Genomic DNA, 18,831 nt, shown 5'->3' with positions numbered 1-18,831 from the left:
GTGTTTGCCATCCACTGGGGAAGATGGTAAATAAGGAACTTTGCATCATCTCACAGTACTTTTTCCTGGAGAGGACCTTGAGGTTAGTGTGTGTTTATGGGTGTGGTCAGGGTGAGGCTGTAAAACCCCTGGCTCCTCACTGGCCTGCTCTGAAGTCCCCTTCACACCTGGCCAGGTGTGGCAGTCATCCAGGTGAAATGGTCTTTTTAAAAAGATTGGGTTGGGTGCGGTGGCTCATGCCTGTAATCCCAGGACTTTGGGAGGCCAAGGCAGGCAGATCACTTGAGGTCAGGAGTTCAAGACCAGCCTGACCGACATGGTGAAAATACAAAAATTACCCAGGCGTGGTGGCACACACCTATAATCCCAGCTACTCAGGAGGCTGAGGCAGGAAAAGTGCTTGAATCTGGGAAGCAGAGATTGCAGTGAGCCGAGATCACACCACTGCACTCCAGCCTTGGTGACAGAGTGAGACTCTGTCTCAAAAGAAAGAAAAAAAGAAAAAGCTGCTCTCCCCTGGAGGATGGCTGTTAGGTGGGTGCACCTGATGCATTTGTTCCTCTGCAGATCCCAGCAAGCAGTGATGTTTAAGGTTGTGAAATAACCATTTGCATAGAGCATTGTGAAACCTTTTCATAGGTGTGAGTTCATCTGCTTCTCCTCATTATCCCATGATCTGGGCTGATGACTCATGTTTTGTAGACTCAGAAGGAACCTTGGAAGGTTAATCATCCTGGGTCATTTGGGTGAGTGGAGGAGTGAGAATTGGAACTCTGGGTCACTCAGGCTGCTGGGCCAGTGGTTTTCAAACTGGGTTCTGGGAAATCCTGGAGCCAATAGCAATGCTTCCTGGACTGGCTGAGGACAAAGAGGAAGTGGAGAGGGGAGAATCCAGCTTCCTGCCCCTGACCCTTCCACCAGTGCAACTTACCCTATATGGCCTTATAATGCAAGATAGCTCTTGGAAGAAAATGTTTTGGGGCCAGGTGCAGTGGCTCGTGCCTATAATCCCAGCACTTTGGGAGGCCAAGGTGGGCGGATCACGGGGTCAGGAGTTTGAGACCAGCCTGACCAACATGGTGAAACCCCGTCTTTACTAAACATACAAAAATTAGCCGGGCGTGGTGGCGCATGCCTGTAATCCCAGCTACACAGGAGGCTGAGGCAGGAGAATCGCTTGAACCTGGGAGGCAGAGGTTGCAGTGAGCCGAGATCACGCCACTGCACTCCAGCCTGGGCGACAGAGCGAGACTCTGTCTCAAAAAAAAAAAAAGAGCTCTGGAATCAGAGTTGGAAAGAAACATTAATCTGGCCCACCTCCATTATTTTTCAGTTTTGTGCATGGTGGATCCAAAGGACAAGGGACTTACTCACTGCCACAAATCAGTGGCAGGTTGGAGATCAGAAGCCATCTTGGGGGATCCTAGTCCAGGCTCCCACGGGTGTCCCTGTTAGGGGAAGAGCACTTTGTCCAGCTCCATCTCACAGAGGTCTTCCATAGCGCTTTGCAGCAGAGCTCAAGAGTTCAGTCACAAGCTCCCACGTCGTGATGTGATGTGGATATGGTTTTTTATTGGCTTGGTAGACATATGGGAAGCCCCTCCCTGCTGGGCAGCTGGTACTTATTTAGGTGCTGTGATCTCTAGAGAAGCAAGACAAACAAGGGCCCTACTCTCTGGAACTTACAGCCAATCGAGGAGTCAGATAAGCAAGTGAATAAACAGACATCAGTGAGTAAATACATTTGAGACTTTACTGCGTATGTATTGTTTACCAGGCATTGCTCTAGCACTTGAGAATCAGCAGTGAACAATTCGGCTGTGATCTAGTCGAATGAAGCTTCCTTATGAGGCGCTAATAGGCAAAAAACGCATCATAAAATTTCCAATGGTAACCACGGTCAGGTGGCTATTTATTTTTTATTATTGCAGTAAAATATATATAACATAAGATTTACCATTGTAACCATTTTTAAGTGGACAGTTCAGTGGAATTAAGTACATTGCAGTGCAACCATCACCACCATTCATCTCCAGAACTTTTGCATCTTCCCAAACTGAAACTCTGTGCCCACACTCTCCCTCTCCCCAACCCTTGAGAACCTTTCTTTCCTTCTTTCCTTCCTTTCCTCCTTCCCTCCTTCCCTCCTTCCTTCTGACCGGGTCTTATTCTTTTGCCGAGGATGGAGTGCAGTAGTGCAATCATAGTTCACTGCAACCTCGAATTCCTGGGCTCAATCAGTCCTCCCTCCTCAGCCTCCCTAGTAGCTAGAATTATAGGCATGCGTTACTGCAGCTGGCTACTTTGTCTCTGTGAATTAAACTACCGTAGGTACCTCATGTAAGTGGAATCATATAGTATTTGTATGTGATTATTATTTCACTTTTGCGACTGGTTTATTTCACTAAGCATAATGTCCTCAAGGTTCACCCATGTTGCTGCATGTCACAATTTCCTTTCTCTATAAGGCCGAATGATATTCCATTGTATGTATAGAACACGTTTTGCAAATCCGTTCTTTTTTTTTTTTTTTTTTTTTTTGAGACAGAATCTCATTTTGTCACCCAGGCTGGAGTGCAGTGGCCGAGATCTCGGCTCACTGCAACCTCCACCTCCCAAGTTCAAGTGATTCTCGTGCCTCAGCCTCCCGAGTAGCTGGGATTACAGGCGTGCACCACCACACCCAGCTAATTTTTGTATTTTTAGTAGATGGACACTTGGGTTGCTTCCACCTTTTGACTGTTGTGAATAATGCTGTGATGAATATGGGTGTCCACGTATGTATCTGAGGCTCTGCTTTCTATTCTTTCGGGTATATACCTAGAAGTGGAATTGCTAGATCAGATGATAATTCCATGTTTAAGTTTTTAAGGAACCACTAAACTTTTCCACAGCAGCTGCACCATTTTATGTTTCCACTATCAATGTAGGAATGTTCTGGTTTCTCTACATCCTCCTCAACACTTGTTACTTTGTGTTGTTGTTGTTTTTAAATTACAGTCATGCTAGTGGGTGTGAAGTAGTATGTCATTGTGGTTGGGCTATTTTTGATGCAGTGCAGGGGACAGCTCTCTGTAGACACCTGGTGGACTGAGAAGGAGACAGCCACATAAGGTTTTGGAAAAGGAACATTCTGGAATAAGGTAACAGGTGTGTATAGTATAGGAATAGTGTAACAGGTGTGGGAGGAATGAGCTTGCTGTACTTTAAGATCAGCAAAGAAGGCCAGAGTGGCTGGAGAAAAGTGGATGAGGCAAATTGTGGTGAGCTGTGCAGCCAGGGAAGTGGGTGAGGGCTCATTTTTGTAGGTCCCGACCAGCCCTGGTAAGGAGTCTGGCTTTCTTCTACTTGTGGTACAAAGCCATGATGAAAAAAGAGCATTTCACTGGGATTTGAGCCTGTGTGCTCACTCACCATGGGGGTGAGACCCCAGCAGTCAGGGCTCTCTAAGGAGGAAGCAGAGCAGCTGATGGTGAATTTGTATCCAGCTCTGTCTGGGTTCAGCAGATTTGAGACTCAGCACTCAGTCAGGCTGAGCTCCTCAAACTGGCCAATTGGAAACTGACAAGCGAAGGACTGGTTAAAACCAATCAGCCACATTTCCGTCCAAAACTCTCTGGCTTTTGCTTTGTTGAGTCCCCGTGACTTGTTCAGGGAGATGGTCTTTGAGCCTTCGCAGGAGCTGCAGTCCCTCAGGTATACCCATCTGTGTGAGTAAATCTCCTCTGCTTCAAGCTCAGGGTCTTGGGTTATTCTTTGCAACTCAACAGTCACGGTGCCTGATTCTTTCTCTCGTACACAACGATCAAGGGGCTGAGCCTCTCAGCTGTGTTTGGCTCATTATTCTGGATGGGGCTGAGGTCTGGGGATAATAGAGAGCAAGAAACCTAGGAGGCCAGGCTCCCAGGTGAGGCTTTTTGTAGGTTTTTGTGGTTTTTTGTTTGTTTTTGTAGGAGATACCTCGGAGGGTAAAAGGAGTGCACTCAGTAGCGTTGTAACCAAACCAAAGCTTCAGTCACTCACCACTTGTAGCGTCCAATTAACAAGAGCTACAGGAGTTTGAGACTAGCCTGGGCAACATGGCGAGACCCCCGTCTCTACTAAAAATACAAAAAATTAGCAGGATGTGGTGGTGTGCACCTGTGGTCCCAGCTATTCAGGAGGCTGAGGTGGGAGGATCACTTCAGCCCTTGGAGGAGAGGGGGCAGGGGTTGCAGTGAGCCAAGATGGCGCCACTGCACTCCAACCTGGGTGACAGAGTGAGACCCTGTCTCAAAAAACAAATGAACACACAAACCAAAAAACAAGAGTGAGGGCTGACATGAAAAAGTGACTTTTTATTCCAAAGCTTAGCTTAGGGGAAAAAGTACAGGCTTCTCTTTTTGAGGGCACTGCTTTGGTTTTGGGGCAGAAAGCAGGGACTTTTAAAGGGGGGACTTTGCATGCACAGCAGGCGGGCAGGGAGCGAGCAGGTGGGGGACCACTGGGCTCACTTCAGTGCCTTATGCACCAGGTGGTCCAGCTGGCACAAAACTAGGTTCTAAGGTGGTCATTGTCTTGAGATGCTCTCCAGGTGGGAAAGAGTTCTGTCGTGGGCGTACTTGAGGTTGGAAATTGACAGCTGTCTCTTGAGGGAATTTCCTGGTGGGAGAGCTTTCTGGCTCTGAAGCTTCTAAGTGAGCACATAGTCAGATAAGCTTGTCCTGTAGGGAGTGTCTGGTGAAGGGAAAGTCAAGGCTATAAGGTTATAATTGCATTTCTAAAGAGCTACGTAGGAAGTGAGGAACATGAGAAAAGGAGAGAGAAAAGAAGAAATAATAATTAAAACCATTTTCTTTCTCTTAGAAAAATGGTGTACTCGGTTACAGCATCACAGCATTAAGGGACATTGAGTTTTGCAGGTGGGGGGATGCGAAATGGCTTAGAAAGAACACGGGGGAGTGCACAAGGTTCCTGACTCTATTTTGTGTTTTTTGCTTTTTTTCTGTTTTGTTTTGAGACAGAGTCTCACTATGTCAGCCAGGCTGGAGTGCAGTGGTGCAATCTTGGCTCGCTGCAACCTGTGCCTCTTGGGTTCAAGTGATTCTCCTGCCTCAGCCTCTGGAGTAACTGGGATTACAGGCATGTGCCATCACGCCTGGCTAATTTTTGTATTTTTTAGTAGAGATGGGGCTTTACCATGTTGCCATGCTGGTCTCGAACTCCTGACCTGAGGTGATCCACTCACCTTAGCCTCCCAAAGTACTGGGATTACAGGTGTGAGCCACCATGCCTGACCTCCTGACTCTATTTTGAAGCCATGATCTTCTGGGCTTGTGGAAGGAAAATCAGCCTCCCCTTGAGAGGGTGGGAACCTGGTAGGTTCTCAAAGGACAGCTGGCATGGGTAAGGTGGGAAGGTTAAGGGTCTGTTCTGTGATGATCCTGGGATATAAGGGTTCAGACTGCTGATCTGAGTGCAGAAAAAAGTGTGGGAATTGGAAGGTGGGGGTGGAAACAAGGTCAGATGAGGCAGCAGGGTCTGTGGCGGCCTGAGATGTGGTGTTGGGGGACAACAAGTGCCTGGGAGGACTGGGCCTTCAGGAAGATGAGGGAGGCAGGGAGGTAAGCACAACAGGACCTTTCCTCGGAGCCTCTAGGCAGTGAGCCGGCAGTTTATTTCAGCAATATTTGCTTTTGACACTTTTTGACAACAATTAATTGTTGCATTAATTACAAACTGATTTATCTTATTCAAGAAGTCCGTTTTAATAACATCACTATAGTCTTACCTTCGTATCCTGTGATTTCTTGTTTTGTCAGCACAAATGCTATTGAAACTCTCAATTTTAGTGGTAGGCTTGGGTTCTATTCTCTGTTCCTGAGGGAAGAGAAGCCATTGACAGAGGAAAATTGCCACACTCAGCCTGAAACCTGTTCTGTCCGCTAATCGGATTCCTCTTACTGAGCTGGGACCATGGAGCCTCAGCCCGGCCCCCTTGTGGGTGCCTTTTGCAGCAAGCTGAGTCCTAGTTGTTACTCTTGCTCCTTCCTTTGGGAATGGACTCACTTAGGCCTCTTGGGAGGCTGTTCTCAGGAGGCTCCAAGCAGCCTCCGTTACTGAAGTACACTTGCACAAGTGAGATATTGCACCACCTGGTGGTTGGAAATGAAGAGAACGCCGTATGTATAACCACAGCTCTAAAGGGTGACTCGTTTGGGGAGTGGGAGGACACGGTCCAATGGGAAGTTGGGGGGAATGTCTAACAGCCCAGGGGAGCATCACCTGTCCCTGAGAGTGTCAGGGTCCTGGCTTATGTGTGTCTCTCTCCGGGAAAGAGATGGTGGCGATGCTGTGATGAGAGCTGTCTCCACTCGACAGCCCTTCTGGGGGTTTCGTGCATCATGACTTGTGTAGAAAGCTCTATGGTGAAATAAGGGCCATGCCAGCCCACAGCCCCAAATGCTGAAGGTGGGCTTCACAGTTGTTCAGTTCTGGAGAGCCCTACAGGGGACACCCGGGCTCCAAGCTCCACGCATGTGGATTTCAGAAGGGAAGGGCAACCCTAACCCCTGCATTACCACTTTCTGGAGTTGCCCTTGGCCGTGGGACTGTCATGATTCCCATCTATGGCTCTGACTGTGTGGGAAGGAAGAAAAGACATTCAATCCTATCATTAGAATGATCTGACTTGAAAACATATCATCATTCAGTAACTCCATTCTAACACTTCTGTTGTCTGGGTGTTTCTGTAGCAAGTCCTAAAAAACATAATTTTCAACTCTAGAAACTGTGATCAATGCTATGAAGCAAGAAGACAGGTGCACAGACCCCAGACCTAGCCTGGGTGTCAGGGAAGGCACTCCTGGGGATCTTATGTTTGAGCTCAGAGCTGCAGATGAGCAGGAAGTAGGCAACATCAGAAGGACCTAGAGCCAGCTCAGCAGGCACGCCTCCCCCAGCTTGGGCAGGTCTCCCCTGGTCGGGTCCCTGCTCTGTGTACAAGATATGGCCTGGATGAAGTTTGCTCCTGAAGGAGACCTCAGCACTGTGGACATCTGAGGAACAGAGGACCGGGGGGACAGGAGAATCTGTGTATGCGAGCCGTCCCCAGGATCTGGTCATCAAGAAAGGCTGAGGTTGTCTGTTGCTCAGGTCCTGTGTGGTTATTGTTACTTTGCTTGACAGAGGAAAGTGCCATATATATGTGCACATCTTGTTTAAAGCTACGCTTGGTGCTCTAAGGTTAACTTGAAGGTTCCTTCTTTAGCTCTTGAGGAACTCAAGGAACTCAGCATTACAGCAGCTTCAGCCAGTGCAGGACAGGCAGCATTTCCACAGGCTGCAGGTGGGCATCTGAGCTGCTTTAACTGTGTTTAACGTGAAAGAAGTTGAGCAAAGAGCAAATTAAGCAGCAAGAATTAATTCAATCTTCATGACAGCAGAGAGTTTCCTCTTTCTTTCTTTCCTTCTTTTCTTTTCTTTTCTTTTTTTCTTTCTTTTGTAATGAGATGGAGTCCTGCTCTGTCGCCCAGGCTGTAGTGCAATGGTGCAATCTTGGCTCACTGCAACCTCTGCCTCCTGGGTTCAAGCAATTCTCCTGTTTCAGTCTCCTGAGTGGCTGGGATTACAGGCATATGCCACCACGCCTGGCTAATTTTTGTACTTTTAGTAGAGAGGAGGTTTCACCATGTTGGCCAGGCTGGTTTTGAACTCCTGACCTCAAGTGATCTGCCCACCTCGGCCTCCCAAAGTGTTGGAGAGAGGCTTGGAGAGGGGAACTGATCTGACCAAGGGCACATGGATTTGGGTTTTCTGACCATCCAATTACAGGCATGAGCCACCGTGCCTGGCCAACTTTTTACTTTAGAATATTTTTCAGATTTACAGAAAAGTTGCAAAGATTGTACGGAGAACTCCCATACAGATGCTTCCCCAGCTTCTCCTAAAGTTAACATTTTACACCATGCCTGTTTTAGTCATCAGTGTCTACGCAGAACCTAGACTCAGCCCTTACTATTCATGAGGAATAATCATCAAAACACCCGTCAAATTCTATTCTGTTGTTTTCCATCTTTTAAAGGAGGGGTGAGGACTCAAACCCAGCTCTCTCGGACTTCGGAGCTTATTCAGTTATTCTGCTCTATCATGATGTATCACATCAGAAAACATTCCGTTTGCAGAACGCTGAAATTCCACCCTGGCAGCCTGTCATTCGTTGGCCTGACAGAGTGCCTGCTAGGTTAGGCTGAGGTGTCCTCTGGAACCTATATTCGTCAATCTTTTGTGCCCTCTTGGAGGTGAAGAAGCATTTGGGAGGATCTAGCAGAACTGGTGTGAGAATCTGCCTTCCCTTCAAGGGGAAGATGGGCAGCCGGCTGGCTCTAGCACGGAGCATGTGTTTGTCCTCCATATTTGGCCAGCCTGGCAGTTGTTTCTGAAATCTGATTCCTAATGCCATGGGGATGACCTTTGGTCTACTTCCCAGCATTCACCTGCAGTCAGGCTGCTCCCAAGGAGCTTGTTCAAAGAGGGGGCGACTTGGGCAGACACTGTGGTCATGATCTAACCATGTGAATTAAGCATGGTTTCATTAACTCTATTGGCATAACCAGTGGGCAGTGGTCTAGAGTGATGGAGCATTTAAGAGGTAAGTGGATTTTTTTTTTTTTTTAGATGGCGAAATGCTTTAGCTCCTTACAAAGTATATTTTTTAGGACTGGAAAATTGCTGTAAATGTTTAAAGATTGCTTTAAAATAGACTCCAGGCTCTGGAGTGTTCCAGAGCCAAGGAAAGACTGTTTGTTTACTCAGCAATGGCAGCAAAGGAAAGATTTGAAGAAGCAACTGGGCAAGTAGCACGTGTTCTGTAAGGCTTGCCAATTGTTTTTCCAGGCTGTGATTTGGAAGTGTAAGGAGTAACTTTAGAAATGCATGCTGTTTTGCAGTGACGCCTGCTGACACACAGGTCCTTTGGAATCCAGTAAGCAGTAAAGCTTGACTATCTCTAAGATGGGGAACAGGAAGCGGGATTCAAACACACTAGGAAATGTGGCAAAAGAGAGAGCTCCCAGGGCTGAGGGTATGTCCTTCGATTTGCAGACGTGACCACCAGACTAAATAAGAATAATCTATTTTTCATACATTCAACAAATATTTATGGACTGCTTCTTCTGTGCCAGGTGCTATTCTGGGCATCAAATCTAGGCTCCTATACCACATTATCCTCAAATGTTCAATTGCTATAGTTCCTTGGAGCATGGCAGCAAAATGGCAGTGACCATAAAGCAATGAATTCCACTGTATGGCGAAGCAGCATAAGGCAGGGACAAGAGCACAGACTCTGGAGCCAAACCATCCTGGTCCAAATCCTGGCTCCACCACTTCCAAGCTGTGTGACCTTGGGCAAGTGGCTTAACATCTCTGTGCCCAGTATTCTTAGCTATAACACCGGGCTCTAAGGATTGAATGAGTTTAAATATGTAAAACACTTAAAAGAGCAGTACTTGGCACATAGAAAGTGTTCATAATAATTAGGTTGCTGTTGTTGTAGCAGAAAGAGTGCTATGTAAATTTTGGGTGTCAGTATTCTTGTGGAAAGAGCATTGGACTTCAAGGTGGGAGACTTGCAGAGGGCGGAAGGCAAGCCTCTCTGTTTCTTATCTGGAAAATGGAAAATATGATTTTACCTGCCCAGTATAGCTCACGGGGATTTTGTAAGAATCAGATGGATGTCAAAGAGCTTTGAAAAGTGCAATGTGCCATTCACACAGAGAGTTTTGTCGCTTTTAACTCCATCCAGATACGTTTCTGTTGGGGAGAACTAGTATCATTCTTGCAGGTTAGCTTTCTATTAGAAAAAGAAGTGGGCTGGGTGCTGTGGCTCAGGCCTGTAATCCCAGCACTTTGGGAGGCTGAGGCAGGTGGATCATAACGTCAGGAGATCGAGACCAGCTTGGCCAATATGGTGACTCCCCTTCTCTACTAAAAATGCAAAAAAGTAGCTGGGCGTGGTGGGGTGTGCCTGTAATCCCAGCTACTCAGGAAGCTGAGGTAGGAGAATCACTTGAACATGGGAGGCAGAGGTTGCAGTGAGCCAGGATAGCACCATTGCACTCCAGCCTGAGTGACAGAGTGAGACTCCACCTCAAAAAAAAATAATAAAAATAAATAATAATAAAATAATTTTTTTAAAAAAAGAAAGAGAAGTGGAGCTGAAAAGGGAGAGAGGCCTGCTTTTTTTTTTCTTCTTCAAAGACAAATCCAAGCCCTTGTTATAGTCCGTCTGCCTGAGGAAATGTAGCCCGTGGTCCCTTTCTTCCCTGGACTCGGAGCAAAGATCTGTCTCCTTATGCCATCTGTTGTTTGCATCTGTCTGGGCTATTATTCGTCTTCTTTCCAGAATTACTTTAAAGAAATTTTCTTCATGGAATACTGGGCACGAGATTTATCTGTTAAATTATTTGCAGAATATTTTACTGCAGGTCATCTGGTGATTGAAAGGGGGGCCTGGTCTTAGGTGTTAGGAGCTGAGGTTTGCATGGCAGTCAGACAAGTAGGAACTGGATTAAAATTTCAAAAATGCAGGACCCTGATTAAAAATACCACCCACTCTGTATTGTTAATCTTGAGTTATTATAGTAAAATGTGAGAATCATGCATCCAAAGATTTATAATTTATAGATAAAGAGTCTTGGCCGGGTGCGGTGGCACCTGTAATTCCAGCACTTTGGGAGGCTGAGGTGGGCCAATCACAAGGTCAGGAGTTTGAGACCAGCCTGGCCAATATGGTGAAACCCCATCTCTACTAAAAATACAAAAATTAGCGGGGCGTGGTGGTGGGCGCCTGTAGTTCCAGCTACTTGGGAGGCTGAGGCAGGAGAATCACTTGAACCTGGGAGGTGGAGGTTGCAGTGAGCCAAGATGGTGCCACTGCACTCCAGCCTGAGTAACACAGCGAGACTCTGTCTCAAAATAATAATAATAATAATAATCTTTCTCTGAAAATGAGGATTATAGAGTGTGAACTTATAAGGTGATTTAAAGTTTCCATGGTCTTGACATTGTCCTATGGAGATGATTGTCTTCTTGGATGCACAGATCAAGAGGCTGAGGCCCCTGGGGCAGGGCAGGGGCACTCATTAAGGGAATGGCTTAGCCAGCAAGGAGGTCAGGCCAACCCTGGGTCAGCAGCCCCCTCTCGTGTGAGGAACCATCCCCAGCTCTCTCTGCCTCCTTCGACACCGCCCCATGGAAGGGATCAAACAGAGATGCCCTGTCCTGGTTCTGGGATCAGAGATGATCGGTTATGTCTAGATTCCACTGCTGTGTGGTCTTGGCTCAGTTACTAAACGTCTCAAAGCCTCAGTTCTAAAACAGGGACACAAATATCCATCTTTCTCTTAAGACAGTTGTGCAAATTCAATGACATAGTTCATGGAAAGATACTGGCCCAGTGCCTGGCCTTCGTAAGTGCTCAATAACAGGAACACTTATTGCTGTTGTTTTATTTCCCCCCATATTCTGTCTTTCAGCTAAAATGAAGGAACATTTTTGTATTGTAGTATTCACGTTAGCACTAGAATGTATGGGTGCCTGAGAGATGAAGCATCTTTATGTTTTACCTTTGGACACAATGGGATGAACACAGATAGCCAGCCGCTCAGAGAAATGCACCAGGTAGGGGAACCCTAGCCAAAGCTAGCTTGCGCTTCAGGCTGGTGTCTGAAGGTCAAAGACTACAGCCTATCCAACAAGTCTGATGGTCTCAAGAAGTCCCCAGGTGCAGACTAGGCAGATGATTTGCTTTCACATGTCCTGCAGAAATGCCAGGATTAATTTACAAAATCCATAGGCTAGAGGTTGGTAGAGTTTGATGGGTGGGAACCCTCCCTTCCTGGTGGACCTTGGGGGCTGTCTGCTTCACCTCCAGGCAGGAGCCATACCTACTATCCTCATTGGGTGCCCTCTGTGTTCACACCCCTGCAGCCATGGGACTGGGGTCAGTCTCCCTAGACTGTGAGCAATGGGTAAGGGGAGGAAAGGAGCCTTATTTTTTTCTCTTCCCCTTCCTTCCTTCCTTCCTTCCTCCCTCCCTCCCTCCTCCCTCCCTCCCTCCTCCCTCCCTCCTTCCCTCCGTCCCTCCCTTCCTTCCCTTCTTCCCTCTCTCCTTCCCTCCCTCTCTCCCTCTTCCTTCTTTTCCTTTCCCCTGTTTATTTCTGTTTCTGTTTTGTAGAGATGGGTTTCACCATGTTGTCAAGGCTGGTCTTGAACTCCTGGGCTCAAGCAATCTTCCCACCTCTGCTTCCCAAAGTGCTGGGATCGCACGCATGAGCCACCGCACCTGGATGGGGAAGCTGTTTCTAATTCACACAGTGGCATTGTCTGCTTCTAGCCCATGCATTTGGCCCAGAGGAGTGCCGCCTTCTGATTTTCACCAAGGTGCCCATGGGCTAGGGAATGTCTGTCCTACAGATTTGCATCATCTGCTAGATTTAAGCAAGCTAGAAAGAAGTGAGGTCTTGTGCTGTCTTCAAATGTGTGTTCCACGTAACATGAGTTCTATAAGATGTTAAACTGTGGTACATAAACAAAGAGTCCTGTGGTGAAGAAATTCTGGTGAACTCTGAGTTAAAATTCGGTAAGTTATTCTGCTGTAGAACTCAGAATCTTGACTATGCTCATGTGCATTGTGAATTTCTAAAAGAGGCCTATATTATGTAGCACTTGTCAAAGGTGTTTGACCAGGGAATACTTTGTTTTCCTCCAAGCGGATCTGGTGCAGCTCATCTGGATGAGAGGTGGACCAGGGACTGCACTCTTAGTTGCTAGTGACAGAAATTCAGCTTGTACCCACTAAGGTGAAAAGGGCAATGCATGCGGCCTCCTCATAGAGCCCCCAGATGGCTAGGACAGAATGAGGCTTTGGCCCCAGCGGGGCTGCTCCCTCTGCCTGACATCTCAACTTTTCTCTGCCTGCAAGCTCTGCCGTCTCTTGCTGTGGCAGCTTCTTCCACCACAGCTGGAGACGGCTGCAGGTGACTCCCGCACTCACCTTCTATAGAACACCCCCACCGGAACTGCCCTGGTTCTTCAGGGAATCCCATAGAAGGTCCTGGCTTGGCCTGAGTCTCATGTACACTCCAGTGGGCAGGGACATGGGGCACTATGACTGGCATTTTCCATGAGAACCTCAGGGACGGAGGGTATGGGTGGACCTGTTCCTAAAAGAAGGCAGACCTCATCCCAGAACGAGGGGTGTGTGTTGTTTGGGGTGGGGGCACAGGGTCACCGCTGGGGAAACAAAATGAAAGACAGTCACTGCTTTGGGAAATACGGCTTGGGGCTTACAGAAGCCCTTCCCCTTCTTCTGATGTTTATATTACACGAAAATAGCATCATTTAAATAAGGTTTTTTTTTTTTTTAATCTCATCTCTGTCCTATGATTTAGTTTTGACTGAGCCTTATATTTTTGCATCCTGGTTTTAAAAAATCAACTAGGCCGGGCGCGGTGGCTCAAGCCTGTAATCCCAGCACTTTGGGAGGCCGAGACGGGCGGATCACAAGGTCAGGAGATCGAGACCATCCTGGCGAACACAGTGAAACCCCGTCTCTACTAAAAATACAAAAAAAAAAAACTAGCCGGGCGAGGTGGCGGCGCCTGTAGTCCCAGCTACTCGGGAGGCTGAGGCAGGAGAATGGCGGGAACCCGGGAGGCGGAGCTTGCCGTGAGCTGAGATCCGGCCACTGCACTCCAGCCCGGGCGACAGAGCAAGACTCAGCCTCAAAAAAAAAAAAAAAAAAAAAAAATCAACTAGTCTGTAGGAATATGGTTTATAAAAACAACAACAACAAATCCACTAACCAGTGGACAAGCTTACCCTGGAGCGGAAGAAAAGGTGGCCTCCTCTCAGAGGGGTTAGGATCCCAAGTGGTTGGGTCCGAATTTCTAAGGGTTCGTCATTTTCTTCTTCCAGTTAGTTTTTTCCCTAGGTTTCCAGCTGAATTCCGGTATGTGAAGCCATCGGTGTGGAGGGAGGGAAGTGTGTTTTCATCTCAGGAGTGCCGCAAACAAATCGGACACTTTCAAGTCTTAGTTTTAATGGCTCTACTTCTCCTAGGGATCTAGTGACCCCAAAGTGTGGTAGGTGTCCCCAGTTTTGGTTTTCTACTAAAGCATTCAGTTGGAACTGCTACTGCTTGTTGGACTTTGTTTCTTCCCCACTGGATGAGAGCAGCAGCCACCTTTGCTTTGCTCCCCATGTATCCTCAAGGCCTAGCTCAGTGCCACGCATAGTAGGTGCTTCGTTGGATGGCAGAGCAAGTGAACGACCTTATCTTGAATGCTGTGGTGGGGGCTCTGTTGATAAATGTTTTTCTGTTTTCAGAGACTCCTATCTGATTTCCTTTCCAATTTCTCTTTCTCCTGGCTCAGAGGACTTCATCAGCTCAGACGCCAAGGTCCACACAGCCACCGGGGAACAGTCAGAATATAAAAAGGAAGCAGCAGGACATGCCCGGAAGCCCTGACCACAGAGACGCATCCAGGTAGGAGGCCGGCTCTGGAGGACCGATGCAGCCCAAGGCCTGCCCTGCTCATTGCCTGCTCCAGCATTAGCTTTGCCCCATTTGCTTTGGAAACTGGATGCTTAAACCCATGATATCATCCCCAGTGGTGAGACATTCCAAGCAGTGGTTCACAGACCTCTCTGTGACTGGCTAGGCCTGCATGATTGAAAAGTTCATCCTGATTTCCTGCCCAAAGATGAAATTAGTAATTATGGACTTCCATTCCAGCCACACTCCAGAGTATCTTCATTGTCAGAACTGAAAATGGAAAACATCAAGGGTTCCCAGGGGTTTATCAGTGTCTAATCTGTGGCTAAGTGGAGTCTGTATCCCAGTGTGGTGGCTGTTGCGGGCACTGGACGATGAAACAGAGGACTGAGAACACAATTACCAAAGCCACCCAAGCCCTTCGTCCCGGGGAGGCTGGTGCATGAATCCCAGAAACCAGCTGTGGCAGTGGGATGTGGTGGCCCATCAGTCACTGCCTTTTTTTTGAGATGGAGTCTCATCCAGGCTGGAGTGTAGTGGCACGGTCTCGGCTCACTGCAACCTCTGCCTCCTGGGTTCAAGCGATTCTCCTCCTTCAGCCTTCCGAGTAGCTGGGATTACAGGCGCCCGCCAGCATGCCCAGCCATTTTTTGTATTTTTAGTAGAGACGGGATTTCACCATATTGGCCAGGCTGGTCTCTAACTCCTGACCTTAGGTGATCCACCCACCTCAGCTTCCCAAAGTGCTGGATTATAGGCGTGAACCACCATGCCTGGCTGGTCACTGACTCTTGTTAAGAGCCACAGCCAGGCCCTAGGGCTCCCTGCCGGGGCTCTCTCCTGGGCCTCTCCCCATGTTGGCCCCACACTCATAGTTTTAGGGGATGCAAGCAGTAGTCCAGCAGACTCGAGCACCTGGTGTCCAGCATGGACACAGGCCAGGCACGCTGGGGGCACTTAATAACTGCTTATGGGTTCAACTCACAAACAGGCTGTGAATTTGGTCAGAAAAACCCTGAACAATTGGAACCCAGCTCCCAGGAGTCTATCATGACAGGCCCTAAGGGAAACAAATGAACAGGAACTCTATGGAACAAAAGTGCAAAATTGAATGATAGGCCCCATCACAGACAATGAAACTTTGGCTCACAGGCTACTTCATAGCTTTGCAAAACCTTGAGACTCAGTGACTTTTTTTTTTTTTTGCTTTGGGTAAGTAAGAGCAACCCCTGGTGGCAGGAATTTCCATGCCTGGGGCATTGTTTTCTGGGTGGCTTGGGCTATGTGGCTTTCCAGAGGAAGTACTTGGGGCATCTTGGCAGGAGCTTTGGATTTCTTTAAGGAAATGGCAATCAGATGGGGCAGAGTGTTTTTTGCTGAGGGAATCAGAATGGTGCCTCGAATAGCACCTTTGATCTGTATTCTCTGCTGAAGATGGTGCCTCCTGTACCTCCCCAGACTCCCGTGGCTGTTCCATTTCCATGAAGTTTTCCTCAGGGTCACAGGACAAAGGTTTTAGTCTTTGATTCTACTGAGACCTCTAACTTGGCTCTGGATGACTATGAAACTAGTGAATGGATTTGTCTTTTCTGGAATCCCACACAAGTGAAGCCACTCTGGCTAAGGCCCAGCATCCAGCTCTTCTCTTTCCCTCTTGGTGAGGTCCCAGGATCTCCTAAGAGGACTGGGAATTGCTCGAGGCCTGTGTCACAGCTGGACTGAAGAGTAGCAGCAGCTCAAATGTCTTTTCTTGCTTATTCCCCGGCTTTGGTCAATTATTATTTTTCCCTTGAAGAATTGCCTCTCATTGGCATGCAAATTGAGCATAAAAGAGGTGCCTGTAATCCCAGCACTTTGGGAGGCTGAGGCGGGTGGATCACGAGGTCAGGAGATCCAGACCACCCTGGCTAACATGGTGAAACCCCGTCTCTACTGAAAATACATAAATTAGCCAGGTGTGGTGGCGTGTGCCTATAGTCCCAGCTACCCAGGAGGCTGAGGCAGGAGAATCGCTTGAATTCAGGAGGTGGAGGTTGCAGTGAGATGAGATCTCACCACTGCACTCCAGCCTGGGCAACAGAGTGAGACTCCGTCTCAAAAAAAAAGAGGTGTCTTCCAAGAGCACACTCAAAAAAGCAGCTTCCTGTTCACAATTAAAAACATTATTCCCCCCCATAAATGTGTGTGTATCTATAGTGCAGGGCCCTGTACTAACTCAGAAATCATCTATCGAGAAGGAACAGGCCCTCCTACTCTGCAAGGGCTGACAGTGAGTCCATCGCTCCTGACTGAGCAGGGCTCCTGTGTGTGCTTTCAGTGAGTCACCCGTCCTTGCTGTCACCAACAAGGATAAAGAGTATTTATCCGGTGGCTCAAGCCTGTAATCCCAGCACTTTGGGAGGCCGAGACGGGCGGATCACGAGGTCAGGAGATCGAGACCATCCTGGCTAACACGGTGAAACCCCGTCTCTACTAAAAATACAAAAAAAACTAGCCGGGTGAGGTGGTGGGCGCCTGTAGTCCCAGCTACTCGGGAGGCTGAGGCAGGAGAATGGCGTAAACCCGGGAGGCGGAGCTTGCAGTGAGCTGAGATCTGGCCACTGCACTCCAGTCCGGGCGACAGAGCGAGACTCCGCCTCAAAAAAAAAAAAAAAAAAAAAGAGTATTTATCGTTGATTTCACATATGGGTGCCAGACCCTATGCCAAATGCTCTGTGTGCAATAGATCATTGCATTTTTTTAAAACCTATTCAGTTCTGATCCTGAGTCCTTATTCTGCCGGGCTGGTGGGTATGCCCAGTGTATTAGTCTGTTTTCACACTGCTGATAAAGACATACCCAAGACTGGGCAATTTACAAAGAAAAGAGGCTTAATGAAGAACTCACAGTTCTAGTGGCTGGGGAAGCCTCCCAATCATGGCAGAAGGCAAGGAGGAGCAAAGTCACATCTTATGTGGATGGCAGCGGGCAGAGAAGAGAGCTTGTGCAGGGAAAACTCCTGTTTTTAAAACCATCAGATCTCGTGAGACCCACTCACTATCACAAGAACAGCACAGGAAAGACCTGCCCCCATGATTCAATCACCTCCCACAACACTTGGGAATTCAAGATGAGATTTGGGTGGGGACACAGCCAAACCATATCACCCAGGGCAGCCATCCTTGGGACTCCCGTCTCCAGAGCCTGGTGCATTGAGGCCATCATCCATTCCCTCCCCAACCCCAGAACTTTCCCTGTGATGCCAGTGACCACACTGCCCCTCCGGCCGAGGGACTGTGCTGCTTCTCTGCCACTGTAGGCAGGAGGAAATCTTTGGTGAGGCTTTGGGAGCCCCATGGCAACTTTCTTGAGCACCCTCCCTGCTCATTTCCCCTCTGAACCCGAGGACACGGTCTGGAAGTAGAGGGGGACTCTCAGAGGTTCCCCACTGTTCAGGGCCCTTTCTCTCCACTCTCAGGTGCATTGGCCTTGAGGCATCTGTCACTTGGCCTCATTGAACAACCAGCATTTTCTCTTTAAAGGATGTAAGTTTTTAAAAAAGGTGGGAAGAGCCATTGACCTGCAACTCTTTGTTTTCTACTTGGAAGAACTCCAGAGGCAGAAAACATAGAAGGGCCTGCAGTGGCCACCTGCTGGGCATGGAGCAAGGGAAGAATGTAGGGAGAATGCATATGTGAATATTTCCAAAGATTGCCCCTCTGCCCAGACATTATCTCCACTCTACATATGAGGAAACTGAGGCTTGGAGCATGATGTAATCTACCTTAGAGGTAGAAAATCCATCGTTTCTCCTCAAGGCTCTTCCCTCTCTCCGAATTATGCTAAAACATGGGGTTTACTCATCCCCAAAGCAGGTTAAGTTCTTCATTAGGAAGAATGCAGGGTCCCATCAGTTCAACTGCCTTGCTTTCCGGTTGCCACGTGGTGGCGCTGTTGTAACTTAGCCCAGCATAGTTCAACCGCCCAGAGTCTGGGAGTTGCCTCCGTGATGACCATCCCTGCACAGGCCCCTGTGTTCTTGAGGGAGAATGATCCTAGCCTCCTAGGGTGAAGCTCAACCCCAGCAGCATCTCTTTCTGCTCACTAGTCTCCACACCAGTACAGCTGATGTACCAGTACAGCTGATGCCCAGTCTGGACTGGTCCCTAGTTTGCCCTCCTTGGATATCACCAACCAGGGACTGAGCAGCATTTTCCTTTTAGATCCTTAAGACACAACCAATTTTATCATACAACTTTTTGCCAGATAATGGAGCTATTAATATTAGGTTGTATCAAGGAAATTACCATTTAGGT

General features: G+C 48.0%; 1 protein-coding gene across 13 annotated transcripts in view; it reads left to right on the top strand.

Annotated features, from left to right (window-relative positions):
- Positions 1–18,831, top strand: part of TACC2 (transforming acidic coiled-coil containing protein 2) — a 273,260-nt gene that overhangs the window by 52,185 nt on the left and 202,244 nt on the right. For 12 of the 13 annotated variants that reach the window (XM_033180534.1, XM_033180544.1, XM_033180528.1 and 9 more), the window contains one exon: positions 14,415–14,527. In XM_033180534.1, coding sequence (XP_033036425.1) covers positions 14,415–14,527 — 113 coding nt within the window. Of the gene's footprint in view, positions 1–8,512; positions 8,630–14,414; positions 14,528–18,831 lie in introns of those variants that run through there. The other variant, XM_033180561.1, reaches the window with a different exon arrangement.

The sequence above is a fragment of the Trachypithecus francoisi genome, unplaced genomic scaffold (genome assembly GCF_009764315.1).
Source record: "Trachypithecus francoisi isolate TF-2019V2 unplaced genomic scaffold, Tfra_2.0 Contig01579, whole genome shotgun sequence".
NCBI lineage: Eukaryota > Metazoa > Chordata > Mammalia > Primates > Cercopithecidae > Trachypithecus > Trachypithecus francoisi.
The sequence above is the reverse complement of the archived record's forward strand: the minus strand, read 5'-3'. Positions and strand labels throughout refer to the sequence as shown.